Source organism: Sceloporus undulatus, chromosome 2, assembly GCF_019175285.1.
Source record: "Sceloporus undulatus isolate JIND9_A2432 ecotype Alabama chromosome 2, SceUnd_v1.1, whole genome shotgun sequence".
Classification (NCBI taxonomy): Eukaryota; Metazoa; Chordata; class Lepidosauria; order Squamata; family Phrynosomatidae; genus Sceloporus; species Sceloporus undulatus.
The window spans coordinates 205,018,061-205,034,647 of record NC_056523.1 but is presented as its reverse complement, the minus strand read 5'-3'; the positions used below and the strand labels follow the sequence as shown (position 1 = coordinate 205,034,647).

Sequence of the window (16,587 nt, the reverse complement as noted above, 5' to 3'; positions counted from 1 at the left end):
GTATTGTGAATTTTGATCGTGTTGACGGAGCTCAAATTGAAGTAGTGTGGGACAAGGGGAGATATAGCGGTAGGAGGGTGGAATCACAATATAAGGGAAGACAGGATCGATACTTTATACCTATCCTGCCCTCCATCCACCCTGCTATCCCAATAGAACCAAGGGTCAGTCCAATCATACCACAGACGCTGTCTCTGCTCCTGTGCAATGCCAGGTCAATCATGAATAAGATCCACATTATTCACGACCTTCTGGAGGATAGGAACTGTGACCTGGCTTGCATTACTGAGACCTGGCTGGGGGCCGAGAGTACTGCAGTGTTGGCACAGGCTCTCCCAGCCGGGTATGTTGTTAAGGAGCACACCAGGTTATGTGGGCGGGGGGGGGGGAAGTGTTGCCTTCGTCCATAAAACACTCTTACCCTAACCAGGAACCCCGTCCGGAAGAAGAACTCCATCGAGTCTATGTACCTGACCCTGAAGGCTAGGGACAGTCTGGGGATTCTGTTGGTCTACCGTCCACCCCGTGTGCTAACAGACTCCCTAGTCGAGCTGACACAGCTGGTCTCGGAACTGGTGTTGGAGTCCCCCAGACTTCTTGTTCTGGGGGACCTCAACATCCCTTTTGAGGCTGGCTCTCAAGATCTGACAGGTGCAGCTCGGGAGTTCATGGCTTCCATGATGGCTATGGGCCTGTCCCAATTAGTCTCGGGTCCAATGCATTGCGCGGGTAATATGCTCAATGTCGTCTTTAGCACGGACAGGGACAATCCGTGGGCAGAGGTTGGTGGTACCTCTGCCCTATCATAGACGGATCATTTCCTGGTTGAGGTTCGACTTAAGGCATCTACCTTAATTCCCCCTGGGGGTGGAGGACCTATTAGAATGGTCCACCCTCGAAATGACCTTTCCAGGGCTATATACAGCATCGCTCCTAAGCGTCCTTTCCGGCCCGCTTTTAATAAGAAACCCTGGTACGCGGAAGATCTCAGGAAAATGAAGCGGGCTGCGCAACTACTAGAGTGCAGCTGGCGGAGACACCAGCGTTTGTCTGATAAGACACTCCATCAGGCTCTTTTGAAGTCTTATGGAGTGGCAATAGGTGCAGCAAAACATTCTTTCTATGCTGCACATATTGCGTCTGCAGAGTCGCGTCCAGCAAAGCTGTTCAGGTTGGTTAGGGAGCTAACTCAGCTCACCCCCGCCCTGAACCCTATCTTAGAACCAACTAAGGCCTGCTGTGACGACTTTAACAACTTCTTTACAGATAAAATCTCTCGGATAAGGGCTGATCTCGATGCTGGCACTTTATCAGAGATAATAGGAGAGGTGTCCAGAACTTCCGTGGACTCTATTAAACTGGATCATTTTGAGTTTGTACATACCGATGGACAAGCTCCTTGGAAGTGTTAGGAAGACGACGTGCTCTCTCGATCCCTGTCCTTCTTGGCTGGCCGCCCAGGGTGGTGATGCAGTAACATCATTATTGTGCCACATAATTAATGCATCATTCAGGGAGGGAAAATTTCCATCTAGTTTAAAATTAGCAACAGTCAAACTGTTGCTTAAAAAAAACCTCTCCCTTGACCCCCTGATAAGAAACAACTATAGGCCGGTTTCACTATTGCCATTTTTAGGTAAGGTGATCGAGAGAGCGGTTGCCTTCCAACTCCAAGCTGTCTTGGATGAAACCGATTATCTGGACCCATTTCAAACTGGCTTCAGAGCGGGTTATGGAGTTGAAACTGCCATGGTCGCTTTAGTCGATGATCTCCGTTTGGGTATCGACAGGAGAAGCGTGACCTTGTTGGTGCTCTTGGACATCTCAGCGGCTTTCAATACAATTGACCACAGTATCCTTCTGGAACGCCTGAGGGAGTTAGTTGGGCATCGAGGGCACTGTGCTCCAGTGGTTCCGATCCTACCTCTCGGGCAGATTCCAGATGGTGCAGTTGGGGGACACTTGCTCCTTTAAGAGGGAACTCACATTTGGTGTCCTTCAGGGAGCTATTTTGTCCCCCACTTTGTTTAACATTTACATGAAACTGCTGGGAGAGATAATCCGGAGACATGGGGCGCAGTGTTATCAGTATGCTAATGACACCCAAATATGCTTCTCTGTGCCTCCGACTGATTCAGTGACTAAGGATGGGGTCTATCCTCTGAACACCTGCCTGGAGTCAGTAATGAGCTGGATAAGGGAAAACAAACTCAGTTTGAATCCAGAGAAAACGGAAGTACTAGTGATAGGTTCCCCAGGCCCAGGGAAGGAAGTTTATCCACCTGTCCTGAATGGGGTCACACTTCCCCTGAAGGACGAAGTTCACAGTCTAGGAGTACTTCTGGACTCGTCTCTACAGTTGACATCTCAAGTAGATGCGACGGTCAGAAGTGCTTGCTATCAACTTCGGTTGATACACCAGCTGCGACCCTACCTGGGCCAAAGGGACCTTGAAACTGTGGTACATGCTCTGGTAACCTCTCGCTTAGATTTCTGTAATGCGCTCTACATGGGGCAACCCTTGTACCAAGCCTGGAAGCTTCAGTTAATACAAAACATGGCAGCCAGATTGGTCACTGATGTTTCCAGGTTTGACCATATAACACCTATTCCGAAAGATCTGCACTGGCTGCCTATTTGCTTCCGAGCACAATACAAGGTGTTCGTTATTACCCATAAAGCCCTACATGGCTTGGGCCCCAGTTAATTGAGGGACTGTATCTCCCCATATAATCCGCCCCACACACTCAGAACAACCGGGAAGAACTTGTTAGAAATTCCATCATCTAAATATGCTACTACATCCCAGAGGGAGTTCTCAGTAGCAGCCCCACAAATCTGGAACAATCTTCCTGAGCAACTCCGCCCTATCACCCACCTAAAAACATTCAAAAGAGGTTAAAACTTTACACTTCTCTCAAGCCTTCCCCTCTGGAAAATGAAACTCGTGTACTTTGAGCCCAGCAGCAGGCCAAAGAGGCAAAACCAGCAGCAGAGAGTCCAAAAAGGCTGGCGAAAGACAGTTCTGGTATGGTTATTTTATAATAAAAATGGTTATGTTAAATAGTAATTTGTGTGTTCATGCACTTTGCTTTGTTTTTTCTTCAGACCTTCTGACCTCCCAATTTTTCAGCTGCTTTTAATAATGTACCGGTTTCTCTTTCCCTTTTCCCTGTCATCCTCAGCTTCCTTCCATTGCAAACTCTCCAATTATCCCAGTTAATCCTTTCCCTTCCCACTGTCTTGAATTATCTGTATTCCTGCACGGCCGAAGAGAGTTGGCCTATATGGCCCTTAGTAGTAACTTTCAGCTCTAGGATCCTATGTATTCCTGCACGGCCGAAAAGGGCCGGCCTATAAGACCCTTAGGGGCCGTATGTTGTGCAGGCCTGATATAGACGTCCGATTTGCCACAACTGCACTGATGGGTCTAATGAACTACTATTGCTGATTTTCCAAATTTTTAATTTTTATAAGCACAGTCATTCATCAGCCAAAACACAAATGGATGGATATTAACATCAGTGAAGACTTTTAAAGGACATGTTTATTTACTAGTTTTCATCTTTGTTTACCACCCTTTCTGTTACAGAAAAAGACTGGTCTGCTAAAATGGAGTTCCAGTTGTTGTTGTTGTTGTTGTTGTTGTTGTTGTTGTTATTATTATTATTATTAGGGGTTCTTCTCTTACGTGAGGGATCTGTTCCGGAGCCCTGAGAAAGAGAAAAAGTGTGTGTGCTGAAGCCCCATTGCAAATAATGGGGCGTGAGCTCACGGTGTGGTGCGGTGCACGCGCCATGAGTACGCACGCCATCGCTTTCCCCCACGCGGCGCTGTATAGGCCTATCCCTGGTTTTCCACTCCACCAAATACTTCCAAAGGAAAGCCCGGGAAAGCTCATGCTGCCAAGTGCTTTCTTTCAGTCAGTCTCAAAGGGTGCCACAAGATCGCCATCCATATGACTCACAGGGGTAGTAAATTCAAACAAAAAATCCACCAAACAGTGATGCAGAGTTTCATCCCAGGTCTGTTCAGGTCCGTTTGCATCAGTTATTTACACTAATGATGATGTGGAGCTTTAGGAAAAAAACTCAGAGGGAAACCCAATATTGATTATCTGGATAAAGTGGGGTTTTTGGTAGCCCCAGGCCAACTTAATTTAGTGTGTTCAGGATGTGAGTGAACAATGGAGATTCAACTCAGATTACTCCTGGATTTTTTTCACAGTGTGAATAACCCCCGACTTTTTAAAAAAGATCCGCATCATCAGTAGTGTGAATAATCTTTTTTTCTAACAGCCTTGTTAACCAGAGGTTGGATGGCCATCAGTCGGGAGTGCTTTGTTCATGTCTTCCTGCATGGCAGGGGGTTGGACTAGATGTAATAATGGCCCTTGAGGTCTCTTCCAGCTCTATGCTTCTATGAGATTTGTTCAGAATAGGTTTGCCATGGCCCTGCCCCGAGGCTGAGAGAGTGTGACTTGTCTAAGGTCACCCACTGAATCCAAGGCCAAGCAGGGAACTGAACCCTGGTCTCCAGAGTCATAGGCCAACACTCAAACCACTATGGCACTCAAAAAGCATGTAGAGAAAGCAGGGCTGACTTCCCACTCTGCGGGCGTGCTTGCCTTCAACTGGCTGGGACTGGTGGCATCCAAGTATTAGGAAGGTGCAGCTCAGCTGCAAGCTTAGGTTTACTTCTCCTGGGAACAGGCACCTGGAGGGTTCAGAAATAGTGGTTTCTACACACATGCCTACCGAAATAATTACTTTATTTATGTGTCACCTTGTTTGTTATTGTTGTTGTGTGCCTTCAAAGTGTTTCTGTCTTATGGCAACTCCTAGGCAAAGGTATCATGGGGTTTTCTTTGCAAGATTTGTTCAGACTGGGTTTGGCACGGCCATCCTCTGAGGTTGAGAGGAACCCAGTGGGTTTCCATGGCCAAACTGGATTTGAATTCTGGCCACCAGCATCCTAGTCCAACCCTGAAACCACTCACACCTTGAAATAATTATTTTATTTATGTGTCTCCTAGTAAGTAAGTAAATGTTTTATTGTGGTAATAGGCCAGTATACGATAGCTGATTACAATGTGATTACAAACATCTGAACATTTAAAAAACATAACAAAGTAAAACAAGGCAAAATTACCTGTGAAATCATAAAAAGAAGGCAATTCCAAATTAGTATTTAGCTGACAGAGGTGAGGCCTTACTAACCTAAAAGGGACCGGCACTTCATTATTATACGAACCCTTACTTAATAACTCCGTGTCTCAATTCAGTGAAGGCATCCAAGGTGACTTACAAATGGTTCATGAAAAATATTTGGGTTGCCATGTAGGCCCTACACCAAAATACTGTGCTGAACTATGCCTATAGTAAAGATTCTGTTCTAATACAATAACGTTCAAAACAATGGCCCCATGCAAACAGGCCAAAATAAAGCTGCTTTGGGTCACTTTGGAGGTATGATGTTTAAATATGCATGCTTCCTAAGAGGCCAGAAGCTGTGCCAAAGATGCGCTCCAGTCCTAAGGACTGGAGTGCAGCTTTGGTGCAGCTTCTGGTCTCTTAGGACGCATGCATCATTTACTCCAAAGTGACTAGAAGCAGCTTTATTTTGACCCGTCTGTATGGAGCTAATGATAACTTTATTTGCCCAACCCAAATGCACATTGTGCATGTAGCTGGCTTTCAAAGCTCCCCTGAATTCTTCATTAGACAAAGTTCTTGAAAATCATCCAGGAGAAAAATTGTTATAAAATGAAAATGTTAGTCACAGAAGTTCTAAGTACCATTTTAAAAATGCCATTTTGGGAGTCTCTGCATGAGAGAAATGAGAAAGGAAAACTCTGTCCCTGTTTAGATCCCCATTCATCTGTGAAACTAGCTAGGTGGCCATGGGCTTCACTGTTTGGCAACTTAACAGCCCTTGGCTGGTTGAAGATGGAGGGCAAAGCACCGCTTTGAACTCCTTGGTGAAAAGATGGCATTAAAAGGTGAAAAACAAATAAAATTCTGTGGCTAGCAGACTATTTTTAAAATGCCACAGTGTCCTGTAGTCTTCCCACTGTCTTGAATTATCTGTATTCCTGCACGGTCACGTCTCTAAAGCACATGCTGCTTTTGAAATTCCATTAGTCCTCATATGTTTGAAGCATGGTCACTAGGGCCTCTTCCTTTCCGGAACCCCACTTGATCCTCTGGGATTTCTCTCTATGTATGGTTGGAGTCTATGTTGCAGAATTTTGAGCATGATTTTACTTGCATGAGAGATTAGTGCTATGGTCCTGTCATTGCTGCACTCTTTTGTCTCTCCCTTTTTGTGAATTGGGATGCTTATTGATCGTTTCCAATCTGTTGGATGTCGTTTTGTTTTCCATATCTGTTGACATATGTTGGTTCGCACTAGAGTTGACTCTGTCAGTGTAGATTGCAGCAGTTCACTTGGAATATCATCTATTCCTGGTGATTTGTTTTTTGCTATTTCTCTTATTGCAGCTTCCACCTTGGGTTTTTTTAGAATTTGGGGTTCATTTTCATATGGCTCTTCATCCCATGCGTCCTTCATTTTGTCATCTCTTTTATATAACACTTCTGTGTATTGCGTCCAACGTCTTTTTATTGCTTCCTGGTTTTATTTCTTCTTGGTGCTGGTACTGAGGTTGAAACATAATGATAGAAAAAGTGCAAAGATTGATGGGTTTGTCCTAATATGCAAATAATGATAATAATTTGCCTGATATGCCAGTTCGATGCCCAAATATGAGGGATTGGAATATGGCAACCCTACAAATAGATCAAGAGCCAATGTGGCATAGTGGTTTTAGTGTTGAACTACAACTGGAGAATAGGGTTCGATTCCCTGTTTGGCCACAGAAACCTAATGGATGACTTTGGGCAAGTCACATGCTCTCAGCCTCAGGGGAAGGCAATGACAAACCTCTTCTGAACAAATCTTGCCAAGAAAAGCCCACAATTGATTTTGCCTTAGGGTTGCCAGAAGTCAGAAACGACTTGAAGGCACACACCACTGTGACACCGTAAATAGCTCTCAAAACTACAATTCCCAATATTCCATAGGATGGAGCCATGGCAATTAAAGTGGGGTCAACATGGATTATTTCTGCAGTGTAGATGCAGCCTCAGTGCTGGGGTTGCCATTGCTGCTCTTTATGTTGATAAGTTGTTTTAAAATGGATCCAACAAACATATCCTAAAATGTTTCATTGGTCATTACCTGTGCTTAGTACATTTATGAAGATGGCAATGATGTTTTGACACTATATGACACTAATGTTGCATAAATTAATCAGTGTGATGGAGCTACATAAAATGGCGTGTAGAGTGTTTGGTCAGCCTAGAAGTGTATTAACAAAGTGCTTAGAGGTTTGTACATAAACCCATGATGATGTATTTACTGTTTGGAAATCCAGCCTCACATGTTAGGTTTGCAGCTCAGTCCTATATATCCTGACTTGGAATTACGACTCTCTCAGTCGAACAGGATTTAGGTCCAAACACACTGTAGATATAATAGTCCAGTTTGTGACTGCTTTATTATCTGCCCTGGCTCAGTGCTAGGGAATGCTGGGAGTTGTAGTTTCTTGTGGCAACAGAGCTCTCTGAATGACAGATAAGGCTCAGTGCTTCTCAGCTCCCAGAATTCCCCATAGCACTGAGCCAGGAAGGTTAAAGCGGTCTCCCAGAACTACAGTTCCCATAGCATTGAGTCAGGGCATCTTACTTTGGGATTTATAGTTTGTATTATTTCTGCAGTGTGGTGTTGTTGTTGTTTTGGACCTTAAGCAAAGTCTAGGGGGAAAAATATAGCCCACAGCTCCTGGTATTTGATGGTTGTGGCCTCCCATCCAAATACCAACCAGGGCTGACCCTGCTTAGCACTGCCCCACTTCTAGAGGAGGGCCTCTGCAGCCGGGAGGCCTGGCTTGCTCCTCTTCCTAGCCAATCATAAGTCTCTCTCAGCCCCGTTTCGGTTTCCCTTCCCTCGGTTTCGTTTCCCTGCCAGCTTTCCTTTCCTGGCTCTAGTCCTCCTCCTCCTCCTCCTCCTCCTCCCAGCCCCTTTCAGCCATTTCTGACTCGGGAATCAAAGGCAGGCTGCTGGAGGAGAAGCCAGGGCTTGGAAGGAGGCAGGGGAGCCCCTGGGGACCCCCAAAATGACCTCCCAGGAGAAGGAGAACTTGCTCCGCTTCAGGCATCACATCCAGAAGACCCTCAACCCGGTCTACATCCTCAGCTACATGAAGAACTGGCTCGACGACGGTAAATTGGGGGGAAGTTCGCCAACTGAGTCCACACTGCAGAAATCATCCAGGTTGACACCGCTTTAATTTCCTTGGCTCAGTGCTGGGAGAGCTGTAGTTCTGGGAGACTTGGCAATGGCATTCTCTGCTTGGCAGCTCCTGAGCTCAGGGGGAATCAAAAGGTGCTAGCAGAGAATGCTCTCACCAAACTATAAACGAATAAAATCCACAAAGTATGATCGTAGGGGAACTAATAGGTCTGGGAGAGCCTTTTACCTTGCTTCTGCTTGGCAGCATCCTGATGCTGCAGGGGGGAATCAAGGTGCGAGCAGAGAATGCTCTCACCAAACTATACATCACCAAAAGTAAGATGCTATGGGAAATAAGTTCTGGGAGAACCTTTAGCTTCTCTGCATGGCAGCTCCTGAGTTGGCTCAGGAGGAATCAATAAGGTGCTAGCAGAGGAACGCTCTTCACCAAACTATAAATCCCAAAGTAAAAATGCTATGGGAACTGTAGTTCTGGGGAGCCCTTTAGCCTTACGCTGCTTGGCAGCTCTTGGCAGTTCAGGGGGGATCAAAAAGTTCTAGTAAGAATGCGTCTCGAAATCAAGCCAAAACTACGAAATCATGCCCAAAGTGTAAGAGTTGGCCCTGGCTCAAGTTTTGGGAAGCTGGTAGATTCTGGAGACGTTTTAGGGCCGTTCTCTGTCGAGGGTGGGGCACCAGCAAAAACTACAAAGATTTCGCCAGGACAAAGTGGTGGTCAAGGCATGAATATTTCTGTGGCGCGCATGCATTATTATTATTGTTCAGCAGAAGGTTTACTTGGTCGTTCCCCTGAAGCGTGAGAGATGGTGACGTTGCCCAAGGTCACCCAGTGGGTTGCATGGCAGAGCAGAGAAGTAAATCCGGGGTTCCAGAGGTCATCTGTCCACGCACTCAAACTACTAGTACCAAATGCGGGGTCGCCTCATTATTGCATTCAACGTACTGTGAAACATTATAATTTTATGTTTTATTAGGGGCTGAGCCTGGGGCGCAACCTGGATTGGGGTCCCCAGGGTGGTGTGGGGCAAGTGGAGTGTTGGCGCAGCCTCCCTGTCCCCGCACCACAGATCATGGTACATTGTAACAACCCACCCGTACCCACCCGCCGTCCTTCCCACGTCGGCAGAATGTGAGTAGAGCCCCTGGTGCTGTGCGAATAGCAGACAGAACATAAGGGGGGTTTTCCCCGACAAGTCCCTGCGGCGACTGCGTTGGGAGTTTTCTTTGGAAACCTGCATGGGCAAACAGTAAGGTCATTGTCCGCTGCCGGCTAGGCCCCAGTTTGGCCCCCCAAATCAGACTGGACCAATCGGTGCGCCAGAGTGCCTATGGCCCTCGCCTCCCCAGGGGTTTGGCCGGCTCGCATCATCCAAACCGAAAGTATGAGGCTGGGGTGGGGACACCGGACCTTTTGTGTCCATGTTGGACAACCCCTAGTAAGCTGTGATCAACCAGTTTTAAATGCGTTTCTAACATTAACAGTGCAGAGTGTATTAGGGCACCCCCGCCACCCTACTCCTTGATGTAAAGAACAAAGAAGTCCGTTTTTCCACAGTCAAAAACTTTGCTACAACCTATCAGTGCCAGGCTGTTTTTATCTTCCGAAGTTTCTTTGGTATGGCTGCAGTAGTCCAATGTTAGTTTATTTACAATAGTGAGTTCTTAGTGTCTCTTGCTTCCCGCAATGCAGCAGGGACGTCCTGGGAGTGCTTCTTACTTCTTACTACCATATAGAATAAAAATCTCTGTTGGTAGTATTCTTGGGCAGCGTCGTGGCTTCAAACGATGATGTATGTCCTCGGATACGACATTACAAAGTATGGCCTGTTACAGGACAGCCAAAATAAAGCTGCTTTCGAGTCACAGTAGGTATGGTGTTTCAATGATGCATGCGTATAAGAGTCGCAGAAGTCGCGACCAAGCCAGCTCCAAGCCCTAAGGAGCTGGAAACATGGCTTGGGTATGGCTTCTGGACTCTTAGTATGCATGCATCTTAAACACCATACTCCACGGGGAATTCGAAGAGCTTTATTTGGCTGTCTGTAACAGGCCTAGGTTTTTTGCTTTTTCGTCAGAGTTTGAAGACTTTTTCAACTTTTTCACAACATACACACCTATAGGAGGGCATTATGTTCTAAATCACAGTAGGCGCCTGATCACATGTCGTTCTGCTCGCTGTTAACCAGTAGAGATTGTCAGTGGTGGTAGATTGGTCCCTTGGTAAGTCAAAGACGTCCGTGGAAGTGAAGTAGAAGGCCTTGTCCTGGCCAACATCCATAGTGTTCCCTGTTGGTTTTCTGGGCTATGTGGCAATGATTGGAAGAGTTTTATTTTCTGACATGTTGTTTGCATCTGTGGCGAGGCTCTGAAGGACCACGGAGGCAGTGACTTCACTCTAGTTTGGGACTAACACTTTAATTTGGATCTCCTGAATATCCAGTGTTAAAACTTTGGGATAAGAGATGCACTTCCACAGGTAATAAAATCTATAATTTCAGTTCTAGAGATAGTGGAGAAAATGCAGGGGCTGCGATGTAGAGACAAACCCACAACGGCTGCAGAGCATTTCTTCAGTCCCCTTGTGGAACGCACAGCAGAGGGATGGTTCCGTGGATTTTTTGGATGCACTGAAATATAACGAGCGGATTATGGGAAAGTGTGAGTGCAAGTTTTTTATGGTCGTATCAGGCCATGTGTACCGTTCAATATACGAAGACCTTATTCATGTGAGATTGTTAAAAAGTGTACTGGCACACCATTTGCGAAGAACAGCGTTTGGACAGAATGGGCTAGAACCAGTAAGTTTAGCTAAACAAAGTAAGTACTGATATCAGTTGTTTAATTAAATCAAAATAAAGTGTTTCTTGGTGGGTATAACATGTTGGCGTGCCCCTTGGGTGTGTGGATCATGTGCCGTTAAGTCCCACCAGGTCTTGACTTATAGGTTGAACCCACTGATTGTCAAGGGTTTATCTGAAGCAAGAAATACTAGCCTGTACTCACAGATGGTTTGCTGGTTCCCTTTCTGAATATAGTCATTATCATCAGGCAATTCCCATGGCACTGTCCCCCATCCAAATGCTAACACAGGAAACCTAGGAGCCCAAACCGCATGATTAGCTTTCAAAATCAGAGGAGACTGGTAGCCATTGCAAGGATATTTGAAAAGTTGTGCCTCGGGATCCCTTTAGTAACTTATGGTTTTTAAAAGAGTTAACAGGAGGATATTAGAATTGGCTAAAAACGTGCGTGTAGAGAATACTTCTGAGGAGTGCATATCATTAGAGAGCCGCGTATTGGGATTAGGTGTCTCGCATCAAGATCAGAATGAGGTTTCATATGGCGATCTAGCCAACCACGCTTTCTGTTCATGACAACAGAAGTTGTGGTGATGTTTGTAAGCACCTAATCTGGTATGCGTGACTGATACTGGGGAAAAAATCTAGCTTGTTATTTAATTCAATGCAAAATGTTGTTAACACAGAAGTATTATGTGTATGTGTTATAATGGTTTCGGCCATCTTGTTTCTAAAGGGTACCCTGACTGGCCTACATCATGCAATTGAACAAAATGAAGGTTGAAATGATTCAAAACTGACCCTTACAGGATCAGTGGCTGAAAATACTCATTGAGCCCTCTTTGCGAGATGTGAATCATGATAACATATGACCTACCTGTACAGGGATGAACTGCCATCATCAGATCAGGAGTGGGGAAGAAATACGGCCAGGTATGATTTTTTTTGAATGGAGAAATAGAAAGGGATAGCTCTATGTGCTGCAGTGGTCAACTGTTTATAATTTTAAAAGCTTATGTATTTCAGCCGGTAATGAAAGCAAGCTTTCCCTCAGGGACATTCCAACAAAAATCACTGGAGTTGTAGGACCTTATCGCAAACTGACAAATACAAAGGCAATTTTAAAAACGGTATTGGGGAACTGAAAGGAAGACACTTCAGATGCGCAATGCTCTCTGCTCCAGAAAAAAACGTAGAGTTACGACGCACATGAATGACGTCCTCCAACAGGCCTAGTTGTCCAAGTCGCCCCGCGTGCATCACCCGGTCTACTGCCATGGATGGGGGGAGGGGTCTGACACGGCGCCGATGTTGGTTTGTTGACAGGCAAGTAGTCCGTCAGGCAAAAAGTCAGCGAAACCCTCAGTACGTGGATCGAACCAGGTGCATCACCAGGGGGAGCGGAACGGGGCCTGTGGGAGGACGTCTTCATGGCTTGGTAAACTCAGACTATTGTTCTTGGCAGGGGTGCGCATGTGCAATTTAGGTTGCGCACGAGCGGCTCCGCTTCAGTTCCCACCATACGTTTAAAATTGCCATGTGCGATAAGGTCTGTATGACAACACTCGTCCAGCGATAGAGTACGGGACCCGTATCGAAGATCACTAGCTATACAATTAGTGTTGGACATATGCCAGTGATAGCTATGTCGTGTTTGAAATGGGTCGACATCTGAGGAAGGCGTTGCTGTATCATAGGAGGCCGAGGCCACAGAGGAGTTTAAAAGAGTAAACAGTTGGATCATTCTAGCAGTACATGGAAGCTGTTTTCTGTATGTGGTTGTGCATTTTCTGCATTTGTAATGCACATTTTGTCATACATCTTTTCACTATATATTTTAGGAATGCATGACCAAACTTAGATCAGCTAGATCTATATGAATTATTAAAAGTGTTTATTTGTAAGAATCCTCACTGAACTCGTATCACTTTACTGTGTTGAGGCTTTTAGATATTATTATATGTCGCAATTAAGATAGGATAAACACACACAAAGACACACAGAGCAAAAATAGTCCATCAACTCAAGAGGGGTGGCTTTGAAGCTCTAAAAGATTTTGCTGCCAGAGGATCCTCCTTTAGCCAGATGGTAACGCTTTTGGTATCAAACTGGGCAGGACTGTTTCAATTGCTATTGTGTTATCGCACGTTCTAGGAATAGTCGGCTATCAAGGTGTGAACATAATATAGAGTAAACATAAGAGGAAAGCTATATCCGGTAAATACGAAAGCTGTACTGTCAATTTTGGATGGGAGAATCAAAACAAGGAGATCATGCGTCCGGGGCCTTCAGGAAGCAGATTATGTGTATTTATTTATTTAATTTATAGCTCACTCGTTCTCCCCAGGATTGACTGGACCCGGCAATCAAGCACAGCAACATAATAAACAAAACAGGTACAACTAAAGGGCAAGTAAGTTTATATTAGAGAATCATAGAATAATAGAATCGTAGAGTTGGAAGAGAAACCCTAGGGCCAATCCAGTCCAACGCTCCCGGCCAAATCAGGCAAATTCCAAATCAAAGCATACCGGAACAGATTGGCCATCCAGCCTCTGTTAAAGGACACGTCCAAAGAAGGATACTCTTCAATCAACCTTCCGGGAAGTGGCATTCCAGCTGTCGAGACAGCCCTTACGTCAGGAAATGATCCTCCTAAATTTCAGGGTGGAATCTCTTTACCCTGAAGTCTTGCATCCATTGTGCCGGGTTCATGATCTCTATGGAGCAGCGAAAAACAAGCTGGCCTCCCTCTTCTTCAATATACTCACCTAATCATAATAGTTTTAAACAGGTGGCGATCAGATCACCAATCTAACCTTTCTTTATTCTCCAGGCTAAACATCCCCAGCTCCCCTAATCGTGTCCTCATAGGCAGGGTTTCCAGACGCGCGTTCAACCACTTTTGTCGCCCTCCTTTGACACGACTTCCAGTTTCGCGTATTCCTTTCTGAAGTGTGGCGACAGAACTGGAGCACAATTATTCTACGTGGGGGCCTGACCAAAGCGGAATAACATGGCACGATTACTTCCGTGATCTAAGACACTATACATTCTATGAATGCAGAGGCCTAAAATAGCAGTGCCTTTTTAGCTGCCCCCGCATCACGTTCACGATCCATGTTCAAACGTGTGGTCTACGTGGACATCCCTAGAGCCCGTTCACACGTAGTTTCCTCTTTTACAGCCAGGGGGTCACCCATCCTAGAGCCGTGCATTTTATTTTTCCTTTTTCCGCCCTAAGTGCAATACTTTACATTTCCTCCTGTTGAATTGATTTTGGTTAGCTTGTGGCCCACTTTCTAGTCTATTCATGTCATTTGTAAATCTTGATCCGGTCCCCTCGTGGGTATACGCCTATTCTCCATATCCCCTAAGTTGGTGTCAGCTGCAAATATTGATAAGTATCTCCCAATTCCGTTCATCCAGGGTACAATTGATAAATAGGTTGAAATAGCACTGGAGCCCATGGACAGAGCCACTAGTGATGAAACCAGCCACTGTCACTTCTCCTCCAGGATGAAAAGGGAGCCATTGTTTGAGCCGAACCTTTAGGGTTTCGCATCCGGCCGGTCTCAAACCAATTAAAGATCCTAAGTAACAGTATTCCTTTGTCCTAGGCCCACATTTTAACCAGGATTGTTTGCAAGGCAGGGACCATGGAAACCTGTCTGTCAAAGGCCTTACTGAAATCAAGATACACTATAGCCACAGCATTCCCTTCATGCTACCAAGCGTGGTAATTTTATAAAAGAAAGATAATTGATTTGTCTGGTGTGCAATTACTTGTTTCTTCTTCTGAAACCCATGTTGACTTTTGTGAATTTAGGGCAATTGCCTTCTAGATGTTCAACAGACTCTCGGTTAATGGAATATGCTCCAGAAGCTTCCTGGATGATTGTCAGACTACAACTGGACGATAGATTGTTGGGAATCCGCCTTTTTCCCCTTTTTGAAGATGGGGACAACGTTTCCTCTTCGCCAGAGCCTGCTGGGATCTCGTCCTGTTTTTCCAGGATTGTTGTCAATATGAGTGCCAATGGCTCCGATATACTTTTGCCAGGTTCTTTTAAACCCGTGGATGGAGTTCATCGGGTCCCGGAAATTTAAAATTCATTTGGAGTACAAGGTGTTCCGCGACTATCTCTTTACTTATTCTTGTGCTGAATTCCCGCTATCTGTCCTCTGCTCCTGCTGCCAATTACCTCAGGGTGAAAGCACCCTTTGCCGTGTCGAGAAGAACTGGAGGCAAAGAAGGGGGTTTGAGTAGTTCTGGTCTGCCTTGTCTCTGTCTTCTGTTAACATGTTGCCATCGTCTTCTCCACTCAGTGACCCGAAAGCCGTTTCCCTTCTTCTTCCTTGCTGCGGACATAATCCAAAAAGCCGGTTTATGTGTTTAACATCTCGAGCAAGCCTGAGTTCATTCTGTCGCTTTAGCTTTTCTGACTTGCGCCCCCTACACATGCCTGCTATTCGTTGAATTCTTTTTTTCGTGATTTCCCCGTCCCCTTTGTCCATTTCTTTACATGTTCGTTGTCAACACTGTAGCTCCATTGAAAGTTCCTTAGTCATCCATCCTGGTTTCGCTGAGACACCTCCCCGTTTTTTCTTTCTCACTGAACTGTTTTGAAATTGTGCTTCCAGGATCATCCCTTTGTGAGAAGTCCATCCCGTCCTGAGACTCCTTTAATCTTTTAGTATTTCTGACCATGGAATCGCCCGCATAAACTTCTCTAAGTTTACTGAAATCTGCCTCGGCTGAAAGTCGGATGCGTGTCTGACTAGCCTGTGCTTCTCCTTTCCACGGTATTTCAAACTCCAGGAGAACATGGTCAGCGTTCCACCTAAGGATCCCACAACTTGCACCGCCAGAACCAATCATCCTTGTTGTTAGGACAGGAAGACAAAATAGCTGACCCCCTTTGGGGCCTCTTTCCACCTTTGGAGACCATGAAAGTGTCTGTCCAGGCAATGAGGAATTTGGTAGGCCTTGAGGATTTTGCTGAGTTTGGACTTCCGCGAGAATATCAGATAGTTGAAGGAGTCGCGCCATCACTACTACATCTCGCTCTCTTGTTCTGACGTGGTGGTAAGGTCTCTTTTTATAGAAAAGTATCATCCAATTCCTCAGTCTGACTTGGGGGTCTGTAGTAGACTCCCACCAGTAACATCCTGTTGGTTTCCCCTCCCCGTTGATTCTTAGCCAGAGGCTCTCCCACCCCTGGCGTTCCATGATTGATGTCCGGGATCTCTTCACGGGTGTAAATATCCTGACATATAGTGCTATCCGCCTCCGTTCTGTTTGGCGCTATTCTCTTAATAAGGTAGGTTATACCCCTCGATTTCCTTCCACATTCCAATTGTACCAAGTGTCATATTGAAACAGCAGCCAAATGAGAAATAATTGGGAAAGGTACAATTGGGGAAGAAGGAAAATGTCTCCGTAGAGGAAAAGGCAGTAGTGCGCGAATGA

The 16,587-nt window shown here is 45.5% G+C and overlaps 1 protein-coding gene across 4 annotated transcripts in view; it reads left to right on the top strand.

The window, feature by feature from the left end:
* Positions 1–2,972: 2,972 nt before the first annotated feature.
* DDX58 (DExD/H-box helicase 58) overlaps positions 2,973–16,587 on the top strand; it is a 43,530-nt gene continuing 29,915 nt past the window's right edge. For 2 of the 4 annotated variants that reach the window (XM_042454616.1, XM_042454615.1), the window contains exon 1: positions 8,075–8,285. In XM_042454616.1, coding sequence (XP_042310550.1) covers positions 8,180–8,285 — 106 coding nt within the window. In that variant the 5' untranslated portion in view covers positions 8,075–8,179. Of the gene's footprint in view, positions 3,029–8,073; positions 8,286–16,587 lie in introns of those variants that run through there. The other 2 variants (XM_042454618.1, XM_042454621.1) reach the window with 2 other exon arrangements.